At 37.5% G+C, this 22,963-nt stretch overlaps 1 protein-coding gene across 1 annotated transcript in view; it reads left to right on the forward strand.

The window, feature by feature from the left end:
* Nucleotides 1-22,963, forward strand: part of UVRAG (UV radiation resistance associated) — a 349,759-nt gene that overhangs the window by 237,622 nt on the left and 89,174 nt on the right. The window contains exon 13 of the mRNA XM_006882863.1: nucleotides 14,338-14,416. Coding sequence (XP_006882925.1) covers nucleotides 14,338-14,416 — 79 coding nt within the window. The remainder of the gene's footprint in view (nucleotides 1-14,337; nucleotides 14,417-22,963) is intronic.

Below are 22,963 nucleotides of genomic sequence, written 5' to 3' on the forward strand. Positions count from 1 at the left end.
TCAAAGAGCCAGGTGCAGTACAGTAAGTCAGACAGTGGGTCCCCTTTCGTGAGCAAGGAGGAGCATCAGACTAGAGGCAGAATTCCCATATTTATGGAGTCTTCTCCCAATCTTAACTGTCCTGTCTTTCCACATAGTAGATTTTTCTAATTGATGGTGAGAGGTAACTCTTTCTTACATGGTGATCGATCCCAAGTGTCCTCCAGGGTCACTGTAGTCACTGGGCTTCCCCAAGGTCATGATCTCCTAATTCTAGGAGCATAACTAGGGAGTAGTGTGGGGGGATGACGGGGGCTGTTCAAGGCTGGGCCGGTTGTTGTTGACTCTGATTCTGTGGTCCTGCTTCTTCCTTGGAACCTCATAGCCATGTCCCCTTTGATTTTTCTGAGTACAACCAGAGAGAGGACTCTGGAAAATGCAATCTTTTTATGATATCAAAAAGTATACAAATGAAGAAATGGATAGGATGAGATCTGGGAGAGTCCCCAGTGTGATCCTCTATATCTCAGAAGTAGACAGTTGTTGTGAGGGCTTCCTTACGTAGGCGTGATTGAGTGAATTACCACCTGTGTAGATAACTTGAAGTCCTCTCCCCTGTAGTTGGACTAATATCCTGTGCCCCTTTCTGGGACGGCCGGCTCCCACAAGAGTCACTACATTGGCATAACCTGTTAGGTACATGTGGATAAAGTCTGGTCAAGGTTTAGAAATATCCTGTCAGGAAACAGGGACAGAGACCAAATTCTTTCAGTAAACTTAATTTTATACTCTATAGTTGTATAAATGCATTAAAACTCAGAAAAAATGAATGATTATGTTTCTGAATCTCACAACTTTTGTTACAAATTCCTAACTGTATTGTTTCTTTAGTTGACAGGACTGTATTTTGATCACCCATATATTTGTTCACTCATTTGTTTACTTGTTCACATGCAAATGTTTGTCACATATTCACTATGCATAAGTGTCAATTTAAAATGGGTGATCTTGGAGGACATTATGCTGAGTGAAATACCTCAGTCACAAAAGGACAAATACTGCATAGTGCCACTGTTATAGAAGGGGGCTGACATCAGGGTTGGGATGAGACTGAGGAAAAATTGTATAAATTATGTATACTGCATTGAAACAGATGAGGGAGAGAAAAGTTTAAAAGCTATATATGATTGGGTATTACAGTTATGACAAGAGTCCACGATGAAGGCTGCATAATGGAGTGTCTGGGGGGAGGGGGGAGGAATTGTATAACAATGAAAGAATTTTACTTTTCAAAGAGAAGAGTAAATTTGCGGGGAGGAGTGGGCAGGGCAAAAAATGCAACAGTGAATGAATGGAAATCCAAAATCTGTGTAAACTTTCATTAAAATTAATAAAATAAAATTTTTTTAAAATCCATATCCTTAAGCAATTTACAATCCAACAGGAGGAAGAATACATTTGTATGAACTGAAATATAGACTGGAAAGTAGTTTATGCATAAAAATGCTTTGTAGTTTCAGAGAGATAATAAAATTCATAACATATGCTCCCTCCTCTTGAGGCACACATAAGGGTATGAACATGCCCTTGTTATAAGATTCCCTCCAGATGACTCATGGTGACCCTGTGAACAAGAGATCTGAACCTTGTCCTATCCTGTGCCATCCATCCTCACCATCTCTGACACACTCACACTGTTGCAGTCACTGTCATGTCACTTAAAGGTCTTCCTCTCTTTCACCATCCCTCCACCTTTGTAAGCATGATGTCCTTCTCTAACTTCTCCTAGCAACATGTCCAAAGAATATGAGATGAAGCTTTACCTTTGCTTCCAAGGAGCACTCTGGCTACACCTTCTCCAAGAAGTATCTGTTTGTTCTCTTGGCAGTCTGTAGGATATTCTCTATTAAACACCACAACTCAAAGGCATCAGTTATTCTTCTGTCATCCTTATTCATTGTCCAGCTCTCAAATGCATAATAAGTGATTGAAAAGGCCTATATCAGGGGCACCTCAGTCCTGAAACTAACAATATTGCTCCTCTATAATTTGGAGAGAGGTCCCTAACTGCAGACTTCTCCAGTACAATTTATCTCCTGATCTGCTGACTTCTGGTACCAAGAGTATTGATGGTGGATCCACGTAAGATGAAGTTGTTGACAATTTCAGTCTTTTCTCCATCTATCATGATGTTACCAGTTGATCCACAATTTTTGTTTTCTTGATATTGATGTGCCCGTAGGAAAGGGTAATAATAGTAATGAATTGAATGATTACCATATCTCAATGTTTGTGCTGGCTCTTGGAACATCTTGTTTAATTTTCAAAGCAACTCTGAAAGTTTAATATTATTCAACCTATTTTACAGATATGGAAATAGTTAATTCCTAAGTTCTTACTGCAAAACCAAACCCCACCTCTCTAATTTTAAAACCTTGGCTTATTACAGCTGGATCCCCCTTCGTTTTCATCCTCTCTCCTCATCAAAATTGCTATTATAATTGTTACTGGTAGTTGTGGTGAAGTTGACTGCAGCTGACACATTTGTGCAGAGCTGCACATCCTTAGGGTGTCCAAGGCTGTTACTCCGCAGAAGCAAATCACCGGCTTATCCTCCAAGGTCTTGTAGTTAAAGTAATTTTTTTATGAAGGATTGAGCACTTAGTTTATATACCAACACTTCATAGTAAATATGCCATTAAATGTACTGATAATTTAAAATAAACCTGTAATATAGGTAAAAGTTGTGATGGGCTATCTTTAGAATTTTCAGTGACAAATGGTTTTTCTCTCAAATTCCTATTACAGATGGAAATATCTTCTGGCCTGATGAAATATGATAGGTTTATGCACTTTGCATGCTTAATTGTAGTATTTTTTCACATTTAGAGATTCTGTGGGAAACAGGCACTATTAAGTCCAGCAGAGGGCAAGATGGTTGTTAATGGTGTAGGTTGTGATTTTTATTTGTGTGGCAGATTTTTTTTTACAAAATTGATTATTAAAAAAGACATTACTTCCATCCTTTAGTTTTGTTCTGCTCATTGATATTTGCTTCTAGGCCATTTTTCAACAGTTACGACAAGGGTGTGGAAAATCTGGATGGTTCCTACAAGGAAATTGACATTGAGTTCTTTAACAATTTCCACAGCCTTGCCGTTTACCAAGTAAAAAATATGGGGATTTATTTTTAAACTTCGTGTTAAAATTATCTGGAATTTTCTTTCTCTGAAATTCCATTCTCCTTTTAGTACAGTCTATCTACAGAGCTTTGTTTGATATTGAGAAAGAGAATAATCTGATATAAATATATTCATTACATGAGTTCTCCATTAAAAATTTGAAGTGGCATCTTATTACCTGTCATGTAAAATGTAATCTTTTTTGACTGGAATATATGATCTCTCCATATATGTTCTCTTTCATCTTCCAAAACAGAAGAGAGAAGAAAGTGTCCCTGTTTTCCTAGAAGGACTTTTGTTGCCTGCTGCCTATGGATTAGCATATGCCGTGTTGTTTTTTTGGGTTGTTTTGTTTTGTTTTGTTTTGTTTGGATTTCCATTCATTCATTGTTGCACTGTTCTCCCCTCCTAACCCTCCTTCCCACCTCTTGGAAGAGTAAAAGAAATATTCCTTTATTGCTTTACAATCCCTCCACCCAGGGCTACTCCACTATGCAGCCTTCGCTCTGAACTCCTGTCCTTACAAAAATACCTAATCACATATCCCTTTAAAACAATTTTCTCCCTCATCTGTTTCAATGCAGTACACATTATTGAACCCATCTTTCTCAGTCTCCCCCCAACCCTGAAGTCAGTCCTGTTTTACAAGAGTGGCACCATGCAACAACAACAACTGTTGTGTATCCATACTGAAGGCTTTAATCTTCTACAAGTGCTTCAAGTCGTCCTCACTTTCTACAAGCAATTTTGTGTAATCCTATCCTAATGATGCTTTCTTCTTTTTTATAGTGAACTTCTTGAATGATGTACTCAGCATACAGATTGACTAGGCATAAAGAAAAGATAGAACTCTGATACACACCTTTCCTGATTGTAAGCCATGCAGTATTCTCTTATTCTGTTTGGACAACTATTTCTTAGTCTACGTATAAGTTTTGCTTGAGCAAAACTCTCTTTCTTCTCAACATCATCCCTAATATGTCTTTATCCACATGGTCAAATACCTTTGCATAGTCAATAAAATACAGATAAATCTCTTTCTGGTATTCTCTGCTTTCAACCAAGACCTACCTGACATCAGCAGTGACATCCTTCATTCCACAGCCTCTTCTGAATCCAATTTGAATTTCTGGCAGTACCTTGTCAATTACTGGTCCAGCTTTATTTTAATAATCTTCACTTTTATTTACTTACATGTAATATCAGTGATACTGTTTGATAATTTCCACATTCTGTTGGATCACTTGTATGGAAATGGAAACAAATATGAATCTCTTCAGGCAGTTGGCCATGTTGCTGTCTTCCAGATTTCTTGGCATAGACTATTAACCATGCCCAAAACTGGACCTCTTTGCAAAAACACCTCAGTGTTGTTCTGTCAGTTTCCTTATTTTTCCCCAATGCCTTCAGTGCAACTTGAACTTCTGTCTTCAATACTCATGGTTCTTGATCATATGTGCTACTTCCTGAAATGGTCCATTGACTCTGTCTGTATTCCTTCCATCTTCTTTTGATGCTTCCTGCATCATTCAAGGTTTTGCCAGTTAGAATCCTTCACTATTACTCCAGGCTTGCGTTTGTTCCTCTATTCCTTCAGCTTGAGAAATGCTGAGTAGATTTTCCCCTTTTGGTTTTATCACTTCATCTGTTTGCACATTTTTCAATAATCCTTTGTTCTTGTCTTTTCGAGGGATCTTTCTCTAGGTAGCACCCAAAATACTTGAAAACAGACTCAAAAAGAAACTTATATAATATCATTAATTATGGTGTGATTCATGGTAGCCAAAGGGTAGAAACAACCAAAGCACTGATTAACAACAGATTAATGTATAAAGTAAATGTGGTACACACCTACAATGGAATGCTACTCAACTATTGGGGGAAAATGAACTCTTGATACAGTGTACATTATGGATGGAGCTTAAAGACATTGTGCTGAGTGAAATGAGGCAGTCACAGGGGACAAATGTTGTATCACAAATATAAAATGACAAGAAAAGCTGGCTGGTGGACATTACAGTTTATTAGTTGTTATCAGGAGCTTGCCTGCCAAAGGAAGAAAAGAGGACTAAATGATTATGGAAATAAAAAATCTATTAGAGTTGCACAGTAAATTATTTTCATTACTATCTATCAGTGCACCTGTAAAAAGTTGAATTGAGGAAACATATGTGATAGATTGATTTATAGCAGTACCCAGAAAGGGGGGAAAAAAAGAGATGTGACCAATAAGGCTGCTTATTGCAAACTCTTCATGACATTTGGTTCTTTGGCCTGCTGGTTATGGGTCATGGTTTCACAGGGTGTCTCAGTTGATTGGCCTAATACAATCTTTAGTGCTGCTGTTCTTTTTGTCATTATGCTCATCATGTAATAATACCTGGGATCCTAAAAGCTTGTAAGTAGACATCCAAGGCCTAACAATTAGCCTCTATTTACCTGGAGCAGCAGTGGAAGGAGTCAGGAATAAGAGGAGGATAGGGAATATATAGTCAGCTGCCTCCATAAACAACTGCTGTGTGTTGAGATCCGTTTATTAACCATGAGTTTGGGTTTGGTTTGATTTCCTTGTGTTTAGGTGGCAAGAAGGAATGACGCACTGGTGGCACAGGGCGTTATGTGCTGGGTTGCTAATTAGAAGGTCAGTCGGTGGTTTCTACTCCAGCTGCTGCTCTTCAGGAGGAAGATGGGCTTTCTCCTAGTTTACAGCCTCAGCTTATAGAGGGTCACCAGGTGTCAGAATCACCTTTGAAAGCAGTAGGTTTGGGCTTGCTTGATTTTGGTATGGCAAAAAGGAATGAACTCTGTAAAAATTTGGAAAGAAAAAAATTTTTTAAAAAAATTAGGGTACACCAAGTTTAAATCCTCAGAGATAGGGTGGTGACAAACAGGACACGTTTAAGGAACAAAAAAGAAGGCCAGCATGACTTGAGTATAGTTAGTGAAAAGGAAAATCATATGAAATATCATCATATGGTGTTGGAGAAGAACACTGAATGGCCCATGGACAGCCAAAAAACTAGTGTCTTGGAGAGGGTGCAGCCAGAGTGCTCTTTGGAGGCAAGAATGATGAGGCTTCGCCTCACATACTTTGGATATATTGGAAGTCAGAACTAACTCATTGCTGATCCTCAGATGGATATTTCAAAGGCTGTAAGTTGCATAGGAGGAGATTGCTATCTTTCTTTTAAGGAGCAGCTGGATTTGAACTGCCTGGCAGTTCCGTTTTGGATTGGCAGTACAACTGCTTACCACCAGGCCACCAGAACCACTCTAGAGAATAAATTTTGTTATAAGTATAGTAGAAAAAAAATCTTTGGATCGTCTTAAATGGGGGAATGGAATCATGATTTAATATATCAGAAATCATGGTCTATAGAAAGTACACGTGGATTACATCTTTAGCACAGATTAATTGAAATTCATTGCTTTCTTTGTTACTTTAAATTATGTTGCATAAAATGAAAAATCATTTGTAGGAAAATATTTAATGGTTCTTAGAGTCAAGTTTTTAAACCAAAGAATAGTTTAAACATAAAATTGTGAACACAGTTAAAATAGGTTTTTTTTGTTTTCCAAATGGCTTTTTTTAAGTGCACATTATGAGCTGGTTTTAAAATGTACCTTTCAAGATAGAAATAGTATTTTCAAGTGCAGTGGTTACACAGCAGCAATTTACCATCTAGCATTCCTATAACCAGCCAAAAGGTTATGCTGTATATGTTCAGCTTGGTTTGTGTATAAAACTACAGTATTATTACACAATTCAGCAGAAAAGTGTGAGGGTTTCCCCCTACATATTCTTAACAAATTAAAGCATAACCCCATTTTACTTCCCAGAAGCTTTACTTTGTCCATCTCTCCTTCTAAAGTAATTGAGTTATTTGAATCTATACTTGAGTCAGCTCTTTTCCTTAGTCATGAAAAAAGAGAAATCGAGCATGCTGCTATGTATATATTTCCAACTTTGGGGGGGTTCCTCCTGGAAGAATAGAATGATGTATTTTTACTACTTCTTTAGGGTTCCTTTAGCCCTGGGATTTTGCAAAAGCAACTAAGAACTATCTCACCAGGTGCTCCAATAGAAGATTATCTCACCACTTTGGCCTGGTCTCCTAAATTTCTTGACAAGAAGCAGCTAATAGTTATTGATGTGACAGTCTGTTAAGAATGGTCAACCAGGGTTGACTTCTAACTTACTACAGTTGTTATAGGGTGATTTTTCTTTTTTAAATAAATGTTAAAGGGGAAAGTCTTACTTTTTTTTTATTTGAGACAGACACCTCAGTTTTATTTTGTTTGCTTCTTCAAACACTGATAAGTAGTCCTTGAAGAAAATAAGCAGCAGCAAAAACAAATATAGAAGAATTAATGACCTACCTCTAGGAATATGAAGTAATTAGAAAGGACTGGCAACTAACATACACACATAAAATAGAGAGTAAGAAGGTGAAAGGAAATCCGTGGCCTGAAGTGGTCATGTTGTTGTTATGTATCAAGTCAGAACTAACTCATAGTTGACCCTCCAGTGGTTTTTGAATGGCAGTTAATCGGGAGGGGATTGTCTCTCTTCTTCCCAAAGAGCAGCAGGAGTTGATAATTTCCCGACAGAGTGCAGAAATTATCAAATAATATCACTGATATCTCATACTAGCAAAATCCTGCTGAAGATTTTCCAGAAGAGACTTGCACAGTACATTGACAGAGAACTACTAGAAATACAAACTGGGTTTAGAAGTGGTCGTGGCACTAGGGACATTATTGCCAATGTCAGATGGATCCTGGCTTAGAGCAGAGAGTACCAGAGGAATGTCTATCTGTGTTTCATTGACTATGCAAAGGCATAGTCTGTGTGGATTGTAATAAATGTGGCTAACCTTGAGGAAAATTGAAATCTCAGAACACTTGATCATGCTTATATGAAACCTATTTGGACCAAGAAGCAGTCCTTAGAACATCAAGAAAGGAGTGCGTCAGGGATGCATCCTGTCCCCGTACATTTTCAGTCTGTATGCAGAACAGATCATATGGGAGACAGGGCTTTATGAGGAGGAGTTTGGCATCAAAATTGGAGGAACACTCATTAATAACCTATGATATGAAGATGACACAACCTTGCTTGCTGAAACTGAAGAAGACCTGTAGTCTTCTGTATGGATTGAAGCTCAACATCAAGAAGACAAAGATTTTCAACACTGGGCCAAATGGCAGCACCATAATAGATGGAGAAGAGATTGAGGTTTTTAGCAATTACAGTTTGCTCGGATCTGCAGTCAACACTCTTTAACAAACCAGCAGTCAAGAAATCAAAAGACACACTACATTGGGAAAATCTGCTGTCATGGACCTCTCCGGAGTGCTGAAGAGCAATGATGTCAGTATAGATACAAAGGTGAGCCTAATCCGGGCCACAGTTTTCTCAATTACTTGTTATGCTTCAGAGTGTAGGACAATGACTAAGGATGACAGAAGAATAGATGCCTTTGAGTTGTGATGCTGGAGAAGAGTCTTGGAAATACTGTCGACTGCCAAGAAAACAAATAGGTCTGCCTTAGAGAAGATGAAACCAAGTCTTTCCTTGGAGGCTAGGATTTTGAAGCTCCACCTCACTTACTTTGGGCACAAGGCCAAGAGAGATCGGTCCTTGGAGAAGGACATCATGCTTGGAAGGGTAGATGGACAGTGCAGGAGAGGGAGACCCTGGATGAGATGAATTGATAAAGTAATTGGAGTGATGGGGGTTGGTATGTCAGAATTAGTGAGACTGGCTCAGGACAGAGAAGGGTTCAGAGCTGCTGTACATAGAGTGTTATACTGAGTGTTATATACTGCTGTACTGAGTGTCAGAGAAGTTATTTTATACCCAAATTTATATAACCAGCAAACAATGGAGCTTAGACTAGAACTCAGTTTTGTAAAATTATAAAATTATAATTCAGTGTCGTATTTTTGAATTTAAAAAATATATATGTAGTCTGCTTTGGCTCACTCTGCCAGTGATAATGGAGAATGAATTGCCATCAAGAACAGTGGCAAGAGAGGCTGTTGTAGTACTAACCAAATCGATATGGATTTGGACCAGTGGTTTTTAGCAGGAAGCAAGTCTGTCCCACTTCCTCAGGGCACATTTGAAAAGGTCTGGAGATCTTTTTCTTGCCACAGTAGAAGTGAGGTATGCTACTGGCTTCTTGTGGGTAGAAATACAGATGCTGATGAACACCCTACAGCTTCTCGTAACAAAGGCTCGTCCAGCCCAAAATGTTAACAAGGCCAAGGCTAAGAAAGCTGTACTTAGACCAAAAGAGTCACATAGGGAGAAAAGAGAGTTAAGAGTGTTTCAGAGGGAAAATACATGACTTGGCAGCTTGATAGGTGATTACATATTAATGACAAGAGAGATAAAAATTTACTGTCACGCTAAGCCTTAGTAACTAATAGAGTACAACTGTCATGGGAAACTATTTTGGACTGGAGAAAGTATGCAGAGTTTGATATAAAGTCATGGCTTCAGCAAATACAAGCAGCAGAAATTATCTTCGTATGTTTAAAGGTGAAAGCAAATAGCTGTGACGAACTGTGACGAGCACGGGGTCCTTTAGAAAATTCTCTGGGTTGGCAAGATAACAATATATCTTTTTTAAAATAAGAAGGTTTAGTAGCTATTTTACATAGTCATTTTCTCCTTCCTAAATCAGATGTGACATACTCTTCAAGGACCATCTTTCAGTGTGTATTCTTTTTCTGGCACTCTATTTCAAGGCTACTTTGTTACTTGGGCTACTGTTTGTCGGGATGACCTTTTGGCATTGTGATCCTGAAATGTTCTGTTGGCTTCTGAAGAAAAAAAATATCAAATTTTATATTCAAAACCATAGAATCCTGGAGCTGAAGGAGATCTTATTGCTCATCTAGCCCAATGGATGCCAAGTATTTGATTCTCTGTATCAATTTCTTGGGCTGCTATAACATATTATTACAAACTTGTTAATTTAAAAGAAGCAATGTTGTTCATTTCACAGTTCTGGAAAACAGAAATCCAAAATCAAGATGTTAGCAAGACTGCACTCCTTGAGAAAACTCTGAGGGTGAATCATTTTAACTGGTAAGGAGTTACATTGCCAATTCAAAAGGCACACAGTTCGAATCCACCAACTGCTCCATGGGAGAAAGATGGTCCATTTCCTTCTGTGCAATTAATTGTTTGTGAACCTGCTTTGGAGGGTCTGCTGTGAGTTGGCTCTGATTTCAGTAGGACCTAACAACAAGGTGTTCTTTGGCTTGTGGGTGTATAACACCAGTCTCTACCTCCATCTTTACTTGGCCTTTTCTCTGTGTCTCTTCTAAGGACATTTATTTTTGGATCTAGGGCCCACTTAGCTTGTTATTGTTGTTATGTGCTTTTGAGCCCTTGTGACTCCTACCGACCCTGTGTACAACAACTCTGAACCCTGCTCTATCTTAAGCCAAACCACATTGTCTATGACACACCTACCCCCATTATCCCAGACACTGAGTCAGTCTCATCCTTGGTCTTCCTTCTCTTGTGCTGTCCCTCCACCCTTCCAAGTATGATGTCCCTCTCCACGGACTGGTCCCTCTTTGCAGCATGCCCAGTGTCGCACAATGCTTCAAAATCCTTCCTTCAAGGAGCAGCCTGGAAAAAAAAAAAAGGAGCAGCCTGGTTTCACCCTCTTTCAGACAAACTCGTTTGTTCTCTTAGCAGTCCATGATATTATTCAATACTATTTTCCAACACCGCAACTCAAAGGCATCAGTTCTTCTGTCATCCTTGGTCATTGTCCAGCTCTCTAATGTAGAGCAAGTAATTGCAAAGAGTATGGCCTGGATTAGGTGCACCTTAGTATCCAGACAGATGTTGTTGATCTTCAGTACTTATCGTATGGGCCTTACCTGTATTCACAAAAACCCTTTTTTTTATAAAATTACGTTTACAGGTTCTGGTGATCAGGGAGTGGCCATAACTTTTTGAGGGTCACTGTTCAACATCTGCACATTCTGAGTGTGTGTCTGTTATTTGTTCATGCTTCTCTAAAGGATTCAGAGGCATTAAAAAGAATCTTGAATTTATAGTCAAAAGACCTAATACAGAAGTTATATTTCTTCCACTTACTAAGCAGATGACCAAAGTGGGTAATTTTTTAAAAAAATAATAGCAATACCAGTCCACTCTACTTCAGTGTATGCTTTTTTATATGCAAATGAAATTATTACAAAAGTTATCTATAAACATAAGTATATATAGCACTCTGGTTACTGATTTGTATACTTAAAAATTTGATTCTCAGAACTGAATGAAGAGCTCCAAGTGTTTTGTTAGGTACTCTCAAGTTTACAATTCCTGACTACCTAATGAATAGCAAAGCAAAACCATGCCCTGTCCTTTACCTTCACCATGGTCTCCTCCATGTTCAAGTCCATGGATGCAAGCACCTTGTCAATGCATTTCATTTGGGGTCTTCTCTCTAGGTATCATCTGCTCCAATCCACAATAGTTGGGAATATATTTCCTATTTACCATTTCTGCTTCTGTTGCTACAACCTGGTCAGATTGTTTATTTTGGTATTCATGTCCTAATTCTTTACCTATTGAACTCACTGTGCTATAGAGTTCCAAGCCTTTTTCACACATAATCTATGTTGTTCTTATTGTGTACTGTCAAGTCAAGAAGCAATCCATAGCTGATCCTCCAGCGGGTTTTCAAAGGCAGTTAATTGAACAGGAAGATATTGCCCATCTTTCTCCTGCAGAGCAGCTGGTGGTTTCAAACCACGTGCCTTTGGGATTGCAGAGCAACTTGTTGTCACTAGACCACCAGAGCTCCACACATAATCTTTGTATTGCGTCCTAATTCGTTGATCTTCACCATATAGACTTGATATATTTTTTTCAAATAGATAAGTATTTGGAAGTTAATTTCATATTGGCCATTTCACTTGCCTGTATTTACAAGTGGAATAATGAGAAATCTATAATTCTTGCTCTAGTTGTAAAACTCTTTATTTCATTATTTTTTTCTCTCTCTTCGGAGGGGGAAGCGAGCTGGTGGGGAGGGGTGGGCAGGGAGAAAATTGCGGCAATGAATGAATGGAAATCCAAACCCTCTTTTAAAAAAAAAAATAATAATAAATGTCACCAAAAGAGAGGAAGACCCACAACACGGCGGATTGATATTGTGACTGCAGCAATAGGCTTGAGCACATCAGAGACGGAGAGGTATCAGAGACAGCAAGGTCTCAGAGATGGTGAGGTCTCAGAGACAGCGAGGACAAGTCAGGGCAGGCCGAGGGTCAGATCTGCTACTCACAGGGTTGCTGTCCATTGTGCTTGTATTTCATTATTTTTAAGGATATTTTTCTCTTTGTACTTAAGATTCAAGCTCTTAGCTGTTAGTTTGCTAATGTGATTCTCCACCTATAAAATGCCTTTGTTTTGTGTCTGAAATCATGATAGTAGGGGTTTTACCTTTTAATACAGAATTTTTTCAGATTGCTTACTAGATCTGTAAATGCATGTGTTGTTGCTAGTAAGTAAATGTTTAATAGTTTTAAACTCTTACACTATTCAGCTTATTTTGTTTCTGAGTTTTTGTGTTCTCTGGGCCCAGAGCAATACCTGATACATGTTATTGTTGTTGTTGTGTACTATCAAGTCACAGTCAATTCATATCAACTTGTAAACTGCTAACTTTAAAGCGACCCGTTGAAAATTTGAAAGCAGTATAGAATGGGAACTTTCTTATTTGTTCTGTCTTACTATTGCCTTAGATGAACTTAGTCCTAATTGTTGACTAGATTTGTCTTAATATTATAGACTTACAGTGTGGTTCTTTACATCAAGAAATCTTAATGCAGAGCAATAAGTATTAAAAAGATTGACATTGTGAAGTCCACATTCTAAGAATGTAGAATCTTGCTGTTCATTACATACATATCTCAGTCAGAGGAGAACACTGAATATTCAATGGACTGCCAAAAGAACAAACAGATATGTCTTAGAGAAGGTGCAGCCAGAGTGCTCCTGGGAGGCAGCAATGATAAAGCTTTATCTCACATATTTTGGATATATTGCTAGGATAGGCTATCCCTTGGAGAGGGACATCAGGCTTAGAAAGGTGGAGGACGGGCAAAAGAGGAAAGCCCTCAACCAGATGTACTGACACAGTGATTGCTGCAGTGGGCTCGATTATTCAGGAATGAGAAATATGGCACAGGGTAGGACAGGGTTCAGATCTGTAGTTCATACGTTTGCTGAGACTTGTACTGAACTCAACAGCAGCTAACAACAGCATTCACTTCAATTAGCATGTTATTGTCAAGAATAGAATCATTATGTGGTATAAAACTATAAGATAATCATTTCCTCTTGATCCGTACGTATGTAGAAAAGTTTATTTCAGAGAATCAAATTTAGCCTTGGTATTCAAAGTCAGGGGGAGAAAGACTAGATTATAAGGTGTATGCTAACCTTCTGTTCTTTTTTGCACAGATAGGGAAAGAAAAAGTGGAGGAAATGAGTTCCCTAAAATAGCTCTTCATCTTTATGAAGATCCACAGACCTTGAATGCATTGAATCAGATTGAAATGAAACTCCTATGGGAGCACTATTGCCTTGAGGCAGTCACATCCAAATTGCCACCTCAACATTTATGAACTAATTTTTACCTTTACAGATTCTTTACACATTACTGGGCACCATAGTAGAAACAGAAATCTTTATACTGTTTTAAAGTCTGATTTATTTTCCTTAATCTTCTTTTCCCATTTAAGTTGAAATGTCAAATCTAACGTATTTAAGGAAACATTTTCTCTGATCTTAATGAGAGTGGCAAGCTTATGAAATTTAAATAAGAAGAGTGGCCTCAGCTTCTTAGGGTTGGTGGGTCACTTTTTTACACATTAGTCCCCTGTTGCATGAGTTATTTAGTTATTCCTTTGGAAGAAGAGATTCATTGTTCTGAATTGGCAAATGTTATAAAGATATAAGATTATCGCCTACAGTAACTACCTGTGATGAAATAATTTAATCTAATCCTTTAAATATTTATGCTCTCATTCAATTTCAGCCTTTGCCAGCAACTTGGAGGGTTTTGTTGGTTTTTTGTTTGTTTGTTTTCTTTGCTTAATTTTGTTAAACTTCTTTCTTTACCTTTCTTAGGTTTCCACTGTATCCAAAAGGCGGAGAGAAGTTGCAATTTGATTATGGTGTCTATCTTCTGAACAAAAACATAGCACAGGTAAGTAGCACTTCTTCACTCTTAGGTCCAACATCTGACCTGCTTTCTTGAATTGCTAAGAATAATCAACTCTTTACTAAGTAAGTGAGTATTGCTGTAAACTCCTAGTTGGATGCAAAGTTCATTGTTTGTTTTTTTATATTGGTTTGCAAACAAAGTTGGTGCACATTGTGTTTCATTCATATATATCATATTTCACACATTCCTTCATTCACATTGTTCTTTTTTGGTACTGCTTTTCTTCCTATGCCATTATAAAGAAGCACAGGGTATGAACTGAGATCCTTCTACTAAACTTAGAAGGTTTTTCTGATCTTTTACTTATTAGTAGATTGTACTAAATATATGGTTTTGGGGTTTTGTTGATCCCTTCCCCCTACATTTTTGTGTGGTGGTGGTGGTGTTGAGACTATGCACTTCAACAGTCATTGATTGAATTCTAAGTTCTGCACCATTCTCACTCTTTCTCTGATTAATTTTCCTTTATTAACACATGCTCCTTTCCATTTAAGGTTCTTGTCTAATCTTTCCAGTTGCTGTTGTCAGTTAGATTCATATAGATCCTAAAAGACTGTAATGCTCAAGACAAATCTTGTTTGCTAGTTAAGCCAAACTGTAAAAACAATCATGTTCTTAAATCATCTTTACCTCAAGTTGTTGGCAGAAGCTAAAGTTTATTTTTGGTATAAGACTTAAATATTATTTTAGAGAAATAGTTGTAGAGATTCGTCCACCCTCCATGACTCCAGCAAGCTTAGAGTCCATGAGAATTTTTAATTCCTGTCTACATTTTCATCCTTTTGGTCAGGATTTTTCTATGGCATCTCTGATCAGAAGGTGCAGTAATGGTTGCCATCCTGGTCTCATGGCAGAAGAGAGAGTTGTTGATAGAGGCAGTTAGCCACAAATACCATATTCTGTTCCTATTCTTGACCTTTTTTTCTCTATTGTTCCAGGTGAATAAAGATCATTTGTTGTGCCTTAAATTCCTGCTTGCAAACTTGTTAAACCCAGATATGATGCCAAAAACTTGAGAGTAGAAAAGACACACTGGACCCTCCATCATTATTGTAAATGTATCTATCACACATATTCTGCCAGTTGACGCTTTTACAGGTCTACAGCTTACTGACAACAATTACGGTAATTGTCTCTGCAGTTCTCCCTTTTATCAGCAGGACTTTTCTATCATTAGCCTCCCCCACCACCACCTTTTCTTCTCTGTCTACCTCCATATCCACTAAAAAACTTTGGTTTCCATGCACTTGCTTTCTCTTAAGTGAGGACATACAGTAGTTCTTATTTTGTAATTGGGTTATTTTTCTCAGCATAATAGCTTCAAGCTCCATCTACACTACAACGTGTATCAAGACTTCATTTCCTTTACTGTAAGTATTCTATTATATGTGTGTGCTACATTTTGTTTAACCATTCTTCTTTAGCTATAGTAAAAACTGCTTCAATGAACATTATCATACATATCTCTAGTTTAATCTCTTTCAGATTTTTTGAGTATCTACCTAGGAATGGAATTTTGGATCATACGGTAGTTTTCGTTTTTGTTTCTAGAGGAAACATTACCTAGTTTTCCTAAACAGTTGTACCATTTTGCATTTCTAATATGTAAGAATTTCAATTTTTCTACATCTTTGCCACTATTGGTTGTTTTCTGATGTTTTGTTTGGGAATTTTTTGTTGTTGTTTTTAATTTTTTTATCTTAGACTTTTTCTCATTCCATGCTTAGTGGAAGTATCAATCATTGTGATTTAGATTTGATCTCTAATATCTTTTCATGCATTTGGCGGCCATTTATATGTCATCTTTGGTGCATCAAAGGACAGTTAAGTCCTTTGTGCATTTTATGATTTGTTCGTCGTGATTTTCTTTGTGATTGAAGCTTTACATGCATTTTGGTTGTTACATTCTTGTTGAGTATATGATTTCTGAAGATACTCTTCTAGACATTAGCTTGTCTTTTAGCATTTTTTGTAAACTCTTTTGATAAACATGTTTTTCATTTTTATGAAGTCCTACTTATTTATTAAGACGATTCTGTTTAGCTTAGTGGTAAGGGGTTACCCTGCCAATGAAAGGCACACAATTTGAATTCACCAGCCACTCCTCGAGAGAGAGAGAGAAAGATGAGCTTTCTCCTTCTGTGTGATTTACTACCTCTGAAAACTCCATTGGAGGGTCAGCTATCCAATGCAACAGTATATAACAACTCTTATTTTTTTTTTTTACCATTTGTGGGTTTATGATTATATCCAGTGATCCATTGTTGAAAGCAAGGCTCTGTCAATGTTGCCTCTGCTTATTCTTCTAAGAATTTTATCATTTTAGTTCTATACTTAGGTCCTTAATCAATTTTTTAATTCTTTTTTCATAGATGGTGTGAGGCATGGATCGTTTCCTTTTTCTAAATGTAGAAATTAAATTTCCCCACATTATTTATGAAGAAACCATTTCTTTTCTCATCAAATGGATTTAGCATCCTTTAAAAATCAGTTCACCATAGATGTATGGGCTTGTTTCTAAACTGTCAGTTCTATTCCATTGATGTTTTGTTGTGTTGTACTGTAGAATCAGAACCAAACCCTAGCTGACCCTTCAGCAGATTTTTAGAGGCAGTTAATCGAACCTCATGCCTTCAGGATTGCAGCACAACTTCTAGCCATTAGGCTTTTTTTGCCTAGGCTATTTAAATTACTGTAGCAGGTTTTTAAAAAATCAGACACCTCCAAACACTGCTGTTGATTCAGTTCTGACTCCTAGCCACCAACCATCAGGCTTCTGAGGCTGTAAATGTTACCAGGAGGAGACTACCCATCTTTCTCCCATGTAGTAGCTGGTGGTTTCAAACTGATAAACTTTGGTGAGAAGCCCAAAACATTACTCTCTGTGTCACCTGGATTCCTGTTAAAGCTGTAGAGCATATTTTAAAATCAGAAAGTATGATTTCTCTTAGTTTATTATTTGTTTTTATCATTGTTTTAGCTATCCAAGGCCTCTTGTGAGTCCATATAAAGTTGAGGGTTAATGTCTCAATTTCTGTAAAGCAAGCTGTTGGAATTTTGACTCAGATTGCATAGCCCCTGTGCATGACTTTGGGAAGTACTGGCATCTTAACATTATGAAGTCTGCTAATCCATGAACACAGACATCTCTCGATTTCTTTAATTCTTCTTTGATCTCTTTGAGCAGTGATTTATAGTTCTCATTGTGTAAGTCCTTCCCATCCCTAAATAAGTTTCTGTATAGATACTATTGTGGAATGTATGGGCTTTATAACATGTTGCCTCTCTAATTTGACTGGGTACATCTTTTTTGCCCCTCACACATCTAAATATTCCTAGGAACTTATTTCACATTGACAGTAGTTTATGGATAGAAAATGTATTGCCTTTGGAAAGTCCTTAACACTCTCTTCACCTTATCCGAGGTCTAAACGAATAGGCCAAACTATGAGCCTTCAACTGTTCTTGAACTTTTTTTGGTGGTTTTTCAACATCCCACCAGTTAGTATCCCACTTTAATAATGTCTTTCCTCATATCACAGAAAGAATATCAAATGCCTGCCTTTGCACTTTTTTGAAAGAAGTATGCAACTTTTTTTAGCACACTTGGCTCCACTTCAAGGAAGTAGACATTCCATAAATTTTCTAGTTGTAAAAGAAGACCGGCTTTAGTGTTTTGTTTTCATTTGGGCATCCAATTGGAATATCACATGGACGAATACCCAAGGTTGACTGTTATTTAAATACATTATCGGCTGTCTCACTAGACCTTTCCGTTTTATAAGCACAGTAAGATTTGTGGTTCTTTTGTTTTTATGAGTCTGTATTGCCTTTTATCCATAGGAATCTAATGACTTTCTGAACAGTTACCTTATTCATGCCTGGTACATCTAGGATTATTCCTCCATATGGTGTCATCTTTGCCTTTCCCCGTGTAAGCCTTAGTTTTAAAATTTTACATTTGACTTTTGACAAGGTCTGTATACTTTTCTGCTAGTCACGTTTCTTGGCCTCAGTTCTCGGTCATTTGTGTTACACCCTCACATGCATGCCACTCTTTTTTTTTAGTTAAAATAGTATTTTTATTTGGGCTTGTTTCAAAAAATAACTAAGACTGATAAATTATACAGAACCAGAAAATTAATGATAATTTAATTACCTGAAAGATTCAAAATTATTTGGAACCAAACAGCATCAAATTGTGGTTCTACCAATGTGGGACCTGGATCATTTTTCTGTGAAGTTTCACATGGTAATTAGAAGACTCAATATAATAATATTTGACAAAACAGTTAATTTCTAACGTTTTATATAAGGAAACCTCTCAGTTCACTTTGTTGTTGTATGCATGCCACTCTTAATCGTACTGCTTCTCGCTGTCCCTTCCATTCCAGGGCATGTTCGTCACTCAGGCAGGTGGCTTTGCTAAAAGTCGCTGGCTCACTTACCTTTCCAAGTGCCGTTCTTCCCACAACCAGTGATTTCCCTTTCTTCATCTTTGGCAGACAAATAGTTGAGCCTAAGGAACAAGACTCTTAGTTTTGAGACTTCTTAGCTCGCTCTACTGAGCTTTATTATATCAAGGAAATGGCAGTACTGACAGAGAACTGATTAAAAACAAACAAAAAGAATGATCAAACTAAGGGTTCTATAAAGAACAAAGAAGCTTATGAACATGCTGTCTCTGAAGTCAACTGGCCGTGGTGAGTCAGAGCACATGGCTACTAGGAATCCAAAGTTTTGGGAATCAGAGTGTCAGTAAGATTGACATCATTGTGTAAAGGAAGTTTTGACCAAAGTTCAGAAGGCTGTTGAAGGCTTTCAGATAAAACCTGCTCCCGATTAAAGCTGGGGCTGAAATGCCTGACTTGCCTTATAAATTCTAGTTTCAAACAAACACGCTCATGCATACACACACACACACACACGTGCGCATGCATGCGTACACATATCTTCTCCAAGTTCTGTAGAATGGCATGAATGCATGGTATAGAGGACTCCTAAGAAGCCATAGGTAGCTTTGGTGGCCTCGTCTATTAGGCATTACACTGTCAACTCAAAGGCCATGCCTCTGATAGTTCAAATCCACAAGCAGAAAAAGGTAATCTCTTCCTGTGCACTTTAAAGCCTCAAAAACCCAATGGAGGATCAGTTTCCAACTTGACAACAATGAGTGAATGAGTAAGTGAAGGAGGCTTAGCCTGCTTTGAGAGGAAAACCAAGTTGGAGGCTGACTATGTGCAGTGGAAAATGTAGGAAAGTCGATGCTCTCCAACAGACTGGTAGCACTAATGCCTGTTTGATTCCTTCCCTAGAGTATTTTCTAAGTGATCTAAAAAAGAAAGAAGCCACTGACTTTATTTACCCTGTATTTTTTTTAAAAAACCAAATCAAGGCCCTAAGTATGCCAACTGCCTTTATGCATCTGTTTAAAAATTAATACTTCAAGAAATTGTGTACTTCTTCAACTTGGTGCACATTTTGGAAAATGGTGACATTGTGTATGTATGTGAATAAGTTAATCACTGTAAATTTGGAGTTCTAACGAAGCAAGTATTTTGGCCTCTGCTGTTCTTCATCACTGATGCAGGGATTTTAAGTTCTGGTGGCAGAGTAAATAAGTGCTCAGCCACCAACTTGAGAGGTCAAGTGTTTGAATTTACGGGCCACTAACTGCATGGAAGAAAAGATAGGGCCATCTGCACTCATGTAGATCACAGTGTTGGATACCCAGTGGGCAGCTTTGCTCGTCCTACAGGCTTACTGTAAGTCTAAAGTGATTCAGTGACCACAGGTTTGCAGGTCATGAATTTAAGAGAGTAACAATTCTTATAACCAGATTTTTTTAAATTTTTTTTTTTTTTAAGATTTCAAAGTTCATTCAGAGAGCTTCCTTTGGACATTTAGACAGACAGCTAGCAAATATGTGACCTTTAATTTTTTTTTTCACTTAAGCTGTCTGTTTTTATCACTTGGTATTTCCTCAGCAATATTTTATTTTGCCTTTGACCTTACTGACATCACTTTTTCAAATTTGATTTGTAACCATTCGTTTTTATGTGCCCAAACTAGGCATTGTATCAATAAGCTATTTCTACCTTTTGAAGATTTGTTCTTACAAACGTTTATACTATGGCATGTTGTCAAAGGGGAGTTTGTCTTCTCAGCCAGTCTCATTTGTACCCCATCTCTGGAGATGTGAACAAATCAGACCATTAAAACGGCCCCACCTCAGTCATTTAGTGGAGGTGGATGAAAGCACTGGCATGTGTTAAAGTGCCAGTGAAAAAGGAGTGAAGTCATTTAATACTACATCCATAACGTGGCCGAGGATTTGAATAGTCAATAGGACCTTTCATCACAACCAGAAGTAGTAGTAAAATCACTTCTCTGGTGGAGGAAATGACAGAATTTAGTAATATTTGTTACTTCAGTATTTGGGATCAGTCCAGCCCAAGTTTTGAAAGCATAAGCTTAGAAAGACAGGCCTTCAAGAAGAAATCCTCAAGTGTTGCTTGAAGAGCTGAGAACATTGGTAAGGCCTGCTTTGCCCTCTTACTGTCACTGTTCTCTAACAGAATGTGTGTGTGTGTGTGTGTGTGTGTGTGTGAGAGAGAGAGAGAGAGAGAGAGAGTTGTTTTGGGCACAGACAGTAAATAATGTAAAATGCCCTTGTTTTCAGCTCTGTTTAATAATATATATCAGGACCAGCCCTCGTCTACCGCCCACCCCCAGTTGGAAATAAAATAGTGTTCCTGGTTGGTCAGTATGTAACGCTCTCAGACTGGGCCTGTCAGAATTTAGGTACAGCATGATTAACATTGATTTTAAAAAAACAGGTCCTGCCATAATTGTCAGTAACCTTATAAATATGGTTTATAAGAACTTGTGTAGACCACCATAGTTTACATCTAGTTCTCAGAGTATAAATAGTAGTAAAACAAAAATTGCCTTACATTTGTGTGGAGATTTATAGTCTGTAAAGGACTTGCCTACATACCCATTAGATCCTCCCTCTTCGCCATGTAAAGCAGAAAAGGTAGATAATGTCAACTGAATTTGAAAACAGTATTATCTGGCTTTTGACATCTGTCATCCAGTGTGGAATCATACCATCTGAAAGACTGGTTGAGTTTCTCTTACATTCATATGCTTCATTGTTCTATATATTTCCATCCAAAAAGTGTACATAATCAAAGAGGATGATATTCCCAGATGCAAAAGTGTCAATAGGTTTAAAGTCCCATATGTGCACAGATGATTGTTTTGTGTATTGCATTATTTCCATTAGCAAGCACAGTGCCCACAACATTGTAAATTTTCAAGAGAGGCTGGCTCATTGAATGAATGAATGGTGATATATTACCAACACAGTTTAAGAAACCAAGATCCAGACAAAGTAAATGGCATGCTTAAAGTTGGTTAGTTTGTTCAAGTGCTTATTGAGCGCCTTCCATATGCTATACACTGAGTTAGGTAGAAAGGAAAATGACAATATGATTATTCATTTGTGGGTATTTGTTTATACATTTTTCTGAGAAACAAGATAACCGTTTCAGGGGATCAACTAATGATAAAATTCAAGATTCTGAATAAAAAGTGGAATTTTTGAAAACATGTTTGCCTCCATGAGATTGACAACTTCTCAATCTTTAAGTATTTAATCATAAGATCAGTAGGGATAGTAAAAAATGTGACTTTGTAATACCATATAATGGAATGTATTAACATTGGAAAATGTGAACAACTCAGTAAACTGCTATTTCCACATGATGCCTGGATAAAGATCCTTTCAAAGTCTGGAAAATACCAGTGGATTTTAATGTAACAGTGTGAAAAATTTATTGGTGTGGTTTCAGATTCTACATTAATATAACTTTTTTAAAAAAAATTTGTGTTTTATTGACTATGCGAAGGCATTTGACTGTGTGGGTCATAACAAACTATGGCTAACTTTGAGAAGATTGAGAATCTCAGAACACTTAATTGTCCTCAAATGAAAGCTATACCTAGACCAAGAAGCTGTTGTCTGAACGGAATAAGAGAAGATGGCATAGTTTAACATCAAGAAAGGCATGTATCAGGGCCATTTCCTCTCCCCGCACCTTTTCTTTTTCTTTTTTCATTTCACTTTTCTTATCTTGGAAGTATATTTTTTACTTAGTACTTTTTAAATTATTCATTCATTTATGCACACTTTCCTATCTCCCCACCCTCAGTACCCTTTGTAAGACTATTAATTGTCATGTTGTTGTTGTTGATTGCTGTTGAGTACCACTTATAGCAACTCTATGAACAAAAGACCTAATGCCTTTCCATAACTATCCTCGTTTCTCCAAGTTCATAAAGGTTCCATAGGCATGTGGTTTAGGAAGTGGATGCCACTTCTACTTCCAAACCTGTTTTTCAACTGGGAGCTCCACTAAACTCTGTCCACATAGGGAGAACATTAATTGTCATACATAATTGATACACAGTTGTATATTAATTAATTGTAAGACCTTGAATGGTAATACAGTTAATGAGTTT

This window comes from Elephantulus edwardii, unplaced genomic scaffold, assembly GCF_000299155.1.
Source record: "Elephantulus edwardii isolate Elephantulus edwardi_28Jun2011 unplaced genomic scaffold, EleEdw1.0 scaffold00025, whole genome shotgun sequence".
NCBI lineage: Eukaryota > Metazoa > Chordata > Mammalia > Macroscelidea > Macroscelididae > Elephantulus > Elephantulus edwardii.